General features: G+C 39.8%; 1 protein-coding gene across 1 annotated transcript; it reads left to right on the top strand.

Moving 5' to 3' along the window:
• Window positions 1-3,169: 3,169 nt before the first annotated feature.
• LOC113034142 (uncharacterized) lies at window positions 3,170-5,886 on the top strand. The gene is made up of 4 exons (XM_026188494.1): window positions 3,170-3,240; window positions 3,342-4,418; window positions 4,523-4,691; window positions 5,209-5,886. The coding sequence occupies exons 2-4, from the start codon at window positions 3,518-3,520 to the stop codon at window positions 5,333-5,335; spliced, it is 1,197 nt and encodes a 398-aa protein (XP_026044279.1). The 5' UTR covers window positions 3,170-3,240; window positions 3,342-3,517; the 3' UTR covers window positions 5,336-5,886.
• Window positions 5,887-9,066: the final 3,180 nt, after the last annotated feature.

Genomic DNA, 9,066 nt, shown 5'->3' with positions numbered 1-9,066 from the left:
TAGGAAGCATAAAGCTTGTTCCCCAGATGGTATTGATGACATGTACAAGGAATCTCGTCCTCAGCCCCCAAATGACAGTACAGAATATTCAGAAAACACACATGAAACCATGGCATCTGCTAGTTCAGCCAGTGATATGCCAGAGAAGGATAGTCATTCTTATCTCAGAAACATGTGTCTCTTTTACCTTAAACTGCAAGAACAGCTGCTAATTCCTGCCTCTACTATACAGAGTATTGCTGAGGAAATGCAGAATGTGCACGAATTGGGTCAAGCCTACACAATTAATAAGGTAAGTTGTTTACTAAAAAATGAAATGAACCTATCAGATGAAGCAGTCACTAAAATCTGTGACTGCATTAAAGAGTCACACCAGAAATCAAACATTCAAAAAAATGTTTAAATACACAGAACCCAAGAAAGTGCCATTGGGAATGGATGAAAACATGACAGAAAAATGTGCTTACTACATACCAGTTGGAGAAACCCTGAAGAGCTTTTTAGAGTCACAGTTATGGAGGAATACACAGTCACAACAGTTTGGGGGTCCTGATGTAGAAATTTTTAAGGATTTATATGATGGCAAAATTTTCAAATGTCACCAGTTCTTTAATGAAAACCCTGAAAGCCTCAAACTGATTTTGTACCAAGATTCATTTGAGGTAGTGAATCCCCTGGGTTCTGCTAAAAAAACGCACAAACTTCTTGCAGTCTATCTGTCATTAGCAAATTTACCCATTCATTTGCGTTCAAATACAGATAACATGTTTTTAGTCTTGTTGTGTGTTGAGAATGACTTCAAGCGCTTTGGAATAGCCAAAGTTTTCTCAGAGTTGTTGGCAGATCTGAAATCTTTGGAGACAGATGGAATAGATGTAGATGGAGAAACAGTAAAAGGGGGTCTTTACTGTATTGCTGGGGACAACTTGGGTTCTCATTGCATAGGAGGGTTTACAGAAAACTTCAGCTGCTCTCAATATTTTTGCAGGTACTGTGAAGTAACACGAAGTGAGTTTTATGCTGATCCGAATGCCTGTGGTCCTCCACGCACTCCAGAGACATATGACGCGGCTGTTGCTGATCTCCAGTCTGAAACTATCCAAGACGTCAGAGGAATAAAGGTAAACTCCATCTTCAATACCCTTCAGTCTTTTCACGTATCCCAGCCTGGTCTCCCACCTTGTTTAGGTCATGACCTCTTTGAAGGAGTTGCGTCATATGATCTAGCACTGTACCTGAAGAACATTATAAAAAATAAAAAATGGTTCACATACTCCCTTCTAAACAGACGCATTAAACAGTTTAAATATAAAGGATCCGAAGCACTTACAAAGCCATGTACTGTCAAACCTGACGGATCCAAATTATCAGGGCAAGCCGTTCAAAACTGGAACCTTTTGAGATTGCTGCCAGTTTTGATTGGTGACAAAGTACAAAACCATGAGGATGAAGTATGGCAGTTAGCTCTCCAGATGAAAGACATTGTGGATCTTATTTGTGCTCAGAGCATTTCCTTGTCCCAGATAGCATTCGCTGACATTTTGATCCAAGAATATTTGGAGATGAGAGAGATGTTGTTTCCTGGAATTAAACTAAAACCCAAGCACCACTATTTGCGCCATTATTCAGCATTGTTGTTGCAATTTGGTCCATTGATGAGGTTATGGACGCTTAGGTTTGAATGTAAACACAGTTACTTCAAAAGATGTGCCAGACACTTGAAAAGCTTCAAAAATATTTGTCAAACTTTGTCAACACGTCATCAGATGTATCAGGCTTATCTTTTAGCAGGGCAAGAATGCCGTGAACTGCTGCAAGTCAAGGAGAGCTGTGCGTTTTATCCCAACCTCTACAGTGACACTATTCAGCATGCGGTCAGGGAGTTAGCTTTTTCAGAAAGCAATACCACAGTTACCACAGACATTCAGTACAAGGGCACTGCATATAAAAAGGGACAGTTTCTTGTGTACAGAAATGACGAGTGTATGGAGTTTGGTGAACTTCTACTCATCTTGATTCAAAATGACACATCTGTGTATGTTCTAATGGATATCCACAAAGGCATCTTCCTCTCAGAACACCATCTGTATTCTGTGACAAAGGACAGTCTTGGGTTACAGTGCATCAACATTAATGACCTGCCTGATTTCTATCCTTTGGTATCATACATTCTTCAAGAATACCGAGTCATTCCACTAAAGCATAGTATTGTGGCAAAATAATGTCCAACTAATAGCTCACTTCTCACTGTAAATAGTTTAACATTAATATAAGTGTCACCTGATCCCCACCCTGCTCCATCAAGTGTATGAACTGTATGTGATTTTCTATTTTGTTTGGATGTGGCATTTCTTCTTCAGTGCAAGTATGAGTGACTCAGAGCGAACCTTCCTAGATGTCGCCATCACGGAAGTCCTACCAGAACTTCAAGCTGTGAACAAAAACATCCTGGAGGAGCACTTGCAGTCCATTGGAGTTGAGACAAGTGATGATCTACGCTTCGTAATGGAGGCAGATTTGATGACAGTGTAGTGTTCTGTTGCAGAGTGTAGCAACTCCGATCAAACACCAAGCTAAACCTCTGTCAATGAATACACGAGTCCGAGTAGAGTTGACTTTTTACTCAGAATCTTCATTTGACAAGTGGTGAAAACTGTAGTTGAAAGGAAATACAGAATAGAAAAAATGATCGTTTACATAAATATTGCATCACGAAATAACTCAAAATGTGACCTTACACCTTCGTGTTAGCTTTAGCAACAGTAATGATCATCATCAAAACTGCCTTTTTTAACATGTACTAATCAACCTCCATGAATCACAAATAAAATATAATTTTTCACAAATACCACTATTTATGTCTTTTTAACACCTTCATCGTGAAATATATACACTTACGGCGTTGCCTGAACAATGTTCCCAAGTGGATGGCTGTGGATAAGCCTCAGAGCAAGACCACATGTCACTCTCCCTCTTAGAGAACCAGGAAGAGGAATTAAACAGGAAATGAAGCAATACAGGTAACCCACCAGGAAGTGAGGTTATTAGCAAGTTCACCTTCAAAATTAAAGCTTCTTAACATTTTTAACTCTTTTTACTGTTCTTTCTAACTTAAATACATACAAAAGAATTACTTTAAGCAAACATTAAAGATAAATGAAATAAATGCCTTTGAGGCATCACAGACAGCATTAAGACCTGTACAAGCAAGAAAGCTTCTTTCTGCTTGGAAACAGAAATGTAAGTAAAAACAACAAACAACTATTCAAACTCAAAAGCAGAGATGGTCATGAACAGACATACAGTGTGAATCATAATTGTATTTGTTTTGTAATTTAAAGACCAAACTCCAGAGAACAGCTCGCTATCATCTGTGGAAGCCTCATCAACCCAGTCGCTGTCATTGCTCTCACTTTCACCCCAAAGTCTATCGTCGACCTCCTCCAGCAGCCCAGGATGTGACACACAATGGGATGACAACTTTGAAATTCCATGGAGTAAACTTCCTGCAGAAGTGATGCATTTTCTTGAGAGGGGGAAAAGGCCTCGCCCAAAACTGAGGAGGCAAATGGTCCGGATTGTTGTGACTGAGATGATGGAAAAATGCCCACATGTAGGTAGAAAACATTCAATTGACGTTGCAAGAAAAATGGTGGCAAAATATCCCAATTCTCTGCAAGATTTAATAGAGGGTGAGATTGTTGGCGCAGGCTACCTTTCACTTGTCAAACAGTTGCAGAACAGAATTGAAAATGTAAGGCGCACTTCAACACCCAAAATAAGAAAAAGAAAACATCAGACTGACTCAGACCACACAGACGAGATCCCTTTAGAAGAAAGAGCAGCCATGCAGGATACATACGGGTGCATTAAATGGAATGTAGAATTTCTGCCTCTTGAAGAAACTCCAGAGAGCCAACAGCAAAAGATGGAAAAACTCAAGGTGATGTTCCAGCAAGCTGACACCAATCCAGAAGAGGTAAAAAGTCTAATGAAGTCCACTTACTACACACAACGTCAACATGTCAATCAGGGGAAAAGTATCAAATGCCTTAGGGAGGAGTGGCCGTTTTGGTTTGATGAACTTGGCATGTCTGTCCACTTCAAGGAACTTACTGGGATTGACCTCAAAGAGACATTCACACGTAATTTGGATTTGAAGGGGAAAAGGCTACTGGACTACTTGACCACAGTTGCTGTTAGCAAAAGCAAGGTGTTCCTTCAGACTTATGCAAGGCTTCAGAGGATGCGGGGACCGCAGAGTGGCTGCTCAGATGATGTGAAAGAGATGGTCCTGCTTCTGCTCAGCTACTTTGAAGAGAAGGAGGAGTCCATGCTTCTCTGTGTTGAAGATACATGTCTGGCAGATGAGGTACAACTGGAGCAAGTGCCTCTGACACCCACTATTATCGTGTGTGGTAAGTCTGTTTCATAGCTCTCTCTCTTGTTAAGTGCACTTTTTATAGAATGTCATGTGACTGCCGTGTTTATTGATATAACCTGTTAAATAATTTGTTCACAGGACAGTCCTGCTATTCCTCAAGAAGATACATGCTGAGTATTGATCGGAACCTCGTCAGCACAAACATATCCTCCTTCATTTCTGCACTGTGCCTCATGTTCGGGAGCTACTACAATTTCAACATCCATTATCCATCTGAGCTGGCTTCCACTTTAGAGTTTCTTCAGAGGTGAACAAATATGGCTTTGTTATTTCTCATAACTGAGACTCTGGGATCTGGAGTCTGGCTTTGATGTGGTTCGAGTCCAGGTCTGGCTCTGAGTCTCGGTCGGCTTTGGAGCCGGTTTCAGTTGTTTTTTCTGTTTTTTGTTGTTGTTTTTTTTTTTTTTGTTTGGTTTTTTAAAATACATTAACAGTCTGAATCCGGGTCCAAGCCTGGCCGAGACTCAGGGCTAGACCAAGCGTCAACTGACGTCTGACTACCTATAACCTTTGCTTTGGATTTTAACAATGCTAAAGTGTGACATATCACTGCATAAGACACTCGTGAAGGGTGCCAATACTTTTGACCATGCATTGTTCACTTCCCCACAGCATTTTGGTTATACTTTGTCTTGAACGTGGTCATGGCCATGACTGTGTGTATATATATGTATATACTTAATTTTTACTTACTTTGTACGTGTATTTTAACTGATCAATTATAAAAATGCTTAATAAACTTTTATATGATTGTTATTCTACAGGTGTTTCTTCTCCATAAACCCAGAAAAAGGAACCAAAGTAGAGAACAAAAACTCAAAGCGTCGTCTCAGTGTGAACCCTCGAGTCCTCACCCTGATTCAGGATCTTGCCGACCACAAGTGGCGCTAAGCCTAAATCTTGACTCTCTGTGGACTGTTAGTTTTACTTAGTTAATTTTGTTCCACAATGTGTACTGGAACCTTTTACTGGTCGAATGCATGAAGCCAATTCATGAAGATGTTCTTTCTTTGTAGGAATGTTCTTTATTTACATAAGAAAAGAAAAAAAACAACATGCTGCTACTGCAGTGTTTCTAGACCACATGTGTAGGTTTGTTTCACCACGTGGTTTTGCTGATGTTTTCTGACCAGGGCCATGGTTGTGGTGACAGCAGGGTGCGTGTCGCGTTGCACGGTGATTATGATCATTTTTGGCACAATATGTGTTTTTTGTTTTAAAGTCTTAACAGGTTATTTAACTTTTTCTGGTGGAGGGTCTAACAAATGCTTGTTTCATGAACATGGTTCTTGCTTTGCAGGAATGTTCCACAGCTTTTATAGCCTATATTTTGATTGAATTGTGTAGTTGCTGTGTGCCTTGCATATTGTGTTAGTTGGAAAAATGGATCCATTTGCTGTCATTTTGCTAATGTGGCTGCAAAATAAATTTCCCAAAAGTGATATTTTCCTCTCTTGTGTTTTCTCAAGATGTATTTTTGCATGTTTGGGTGTAGGCGTAGCAGTAAGAAATTTGCTGGGTTATGGTTAAAATTTTACATTAAAACATATAATATTCAGCATAGATTTTATGTATAATTTACAGAGCAGCTCCATTTAATATGCACTGTTTCACCGTAGTTCTACCATTTTAAATTAGTTCTTTGTACGATATTTCCCTGTTAATTTTGCAGTTTATGGATCCACAAAAAGCATTTATTACTTGTAAAAGATACAGGAAATAGTGTATTTATATATCACATCTATGTGTGAAATTAACTTCTTTTTCCTGTAGATTTAACAGTTTTAATCTGAGATTCATTCACTGTAAATCAATTTACAAGTTGCATCTGTAAAGCGTTTTTACAGGAAGTCCCTGGTAACCCCAGCTGCCAGGGTTTTCCTGTAAAAACAGCACTTTTTTTTTTTTACAGTGTAAAGCATATAAACAATTACAGCAATATGATGCAACAAACACAGCAGTACTACTAATCCAAAATACTCAAAGCTTCATAGAACTGAAACAAACATTTATTTTTAGGTCCATTCTGCTGCTGATACTTTAGGTTTCTGAACATTAAACTGGTTGCTGCCTTTCATAGTGTTCAACTTGAAGGCCCTGAGTACTTTCTCCCACACTGAAAACACTGGAATGATAAAATTATTTGAACATTACCTAATAAGACTGATTCAGGACAAGCAATTAGTTATTTTAAACTTTCCTAGCAGTCCTTCACAAACAGGGAACAGTCTGTCTATTCTCTCCATCTGTCACCTGCTGCTGGCTCTTCCTCCTCCTCTTCCTCACACACTGCTGAGTTTGTCCTGGTGGATCATCAGGGGTGCAAAGCCTCACAGATGATGTGCAGCAGTGGGTCCCTCAGTCTGTCCTCACTCTGGACACTTGCAGTTGTCACACATGGAAATCAAATGTGTGATAAGCTGCAGGATTCAAACACAAGTGTAACTTATAAATACATGTTCATACTTTTATTCCACAATCAGAGAGAAAGAAAAAGAGAGAGAGTGCAGGACAGACAGATAGGTGACAGTCTCAGGTGTATACACTGCTACAAAACAGCACAAGAGAAGGAGGATTTAGTGTTTGTGTTATTACGAGTGCTAAACAAGAAGAGTTCCCAGATGGTACAGTGGACACATGTGTTTAAAGCATCTTTCTTTCAGCTTAACGAGTGAACCGTCAGCTCGTTCAAACACACGTTAAAGTCCGTTTGGCTCGACACCACCAAACAGAGGCAGCAATATAACATAGCTGACATTAACAGTGCAGGGAATCCTGCTTGTGAATTATCCATAAAATCACCACATTCTCTGTAAGATTAAGGTCAACTATTTAACGGCATATATTTTAAAGTAAAGGCTTTAAAACCAAGCTGACGCTGAAAGTACAAACATCACTAATGTCACATAACTTTGCCGATATGTGGCCAATGTTTTAATAATGTTATGTTTTAATGTTCTTCATTATTAAACATTCGCACATAAATAAGTGACATAATATTCAGCACTTACTTTTGAAAGTTTACTCTTTAGCCACCCCGCTTCAGGCATCCGCCGTTTTTTTCCGAACAAAATATCCACACCCACCGCCACGCTATGAATTGTGGGATATATGGGACCACGAAGTCTACATTGGACCACACTTCAAATTTGGGGAAATGAACTGCACATTTGTCAACCGCATTTGGAGTACACTTCGAATTGGGACACCCTTCCTCACGTCGCTGTGACGTAATCGGTCTCCAAATGCGCACTACGAAGCGTGCGGTCGCTGGATTGGGACACAGCCCCGAAGTCCTCCAGAAACCTGGTAATGAACATTTGATTCAGGTGTGATGACCCAGGGAGGAAACCTGCAGGACACTGGCAGTTGAGGCCTAGAGTTTCTCACCCCTGATCTAAACTAACAGCTGGGAAACAAAGTCATTAACATCTATCAGTATTGAAAGACAGAACCTTCTCAGGAGTTAAAGGATTACCAAAATGATTCCATTATTGTGTCAACAACTGATCCATGACGTGTCAAACGAAACCAGAACAACATGTGAAGAACTGTAGCCTCAGCTAAGGTCAGTGTTCATATTTCAACAGTATAAAGAGACTGGGCAAAAATGGCATCCATAGGAGAGTTTCAAGGTGAAAACCACTGCTGACTAAAAAGAACACAAAAGCTCATCTCATTCTTTTCAAAACATCATCATGTTGATCCAAGACATCGGGGGATCAACATGTTCTGTGCACTGACGGGACAAGTAGACCAGAGCATCAAGTTCACTCCCTGAAGCACCAGAAAGTTCACCTCTGAATGACTCAAAAAAAAGAAAGAAAAAAAAAAAAAAGAAAGAGTGACCTAATCAAAAGTGGGGACTGATTGAGTTGTTTTGACATGTTTTAAACATGACATTAGTGCTTTAAAATTCTCCAGTGTTGTTGAATTTATACCGTTCTACAAAGAAGGGTGGGCCCAAAAGACTTACCATTATTGCAAATACTTGATTGCAGTTCTTGCCGCCAAGGATGGCATGGTGGTTAGCACTGTTGCTGGACAGAAGAAGATCCTGAGTTCATTTCTACCATCAGACCAGGGTCTGTCTTTCTTTCTTTGGAGTTTGCATGTTCTCACCGTGTTTGTGTGGGTTCTCCCCAGGTACTTCAGTTTCTTCCCACAGTCCAAAGACATGCAGTTAGTGGGGATAGGTTAATTGATCAATCTAAATTGCCCATAGGTGTGAATGTGAGTGCAAATGGTTGTCTCTCTCTGTGTGTTAGCCCTGCAACAGACTGGCGACCTGTCCAGGGTGTACCCTGCCTTTCGCCGTATGACAGCTGAGATAGGCTCCAGCGCCCCTCGTGACCCTGAAAAGGGATAAGTGGAAGCGGATGGATGGATCAGGTATGTTTGGGTAGAGATTTTTAAAAACTTATGTCTAATAATATGTGTAATATAAAAATCTGTACATACATAAGCATCACTGGCTGATGTAGATGAGAGGAGTTTTTATTATCTAACATTTTAAATCTATGGCTATCCGGTTATTTCATAAGTAAAATAAATAAATAAAACCAAAGTCAGCAAAACTGATGAAGTGTTTTATGACCACCTGTCAAATACAGTAAAACAAG

The sequence above is a fragment of the Astatotilapia calliptera genome, chromosome 12, assembly GCF_900246225.1.
Source record: "Astatotilapia calliptera chromosome 12, fAstCal1.2, whole genome shotgun sequence".
Taxonomy (NCBI): domain Eukaryota; kingdom Metazoa; phylum Chordata; class Actinopteri; order Cichliformes; family Cichlidae; genus Astatotilapia; species Astatotilapia calliptera.
Note: the sequence above shows the minus strand (reverse complement) of the source record. Positions and strands in the feature narration are given on the sequence as shown.

Bases quoted from the DNA above. Each gene is read 5' to 3' on its own strand.
- LOC113034142 (XM_026188494.1), top strand. From the start codon at position 3,518: ATGCATTTTCTTGAGAGGGGGAAAAGGCCTCGCCCAAAACTGAGGAGG. The intron at 4,419-4,522 runs GTAAGTCTGTTT...ATTTGTTCACAG, and splicing joins ACCCACTATTATCGTGTGTG to GACAGTCCTGCTATTCCTCA. The intron at 4,692-5,208 runs GTGAACAAATAT...GTTATTCTACAG, and splicing joins ACTTTAGAGTTTCTTCAGAG to GTGTTTCTTCTCCATAAACC.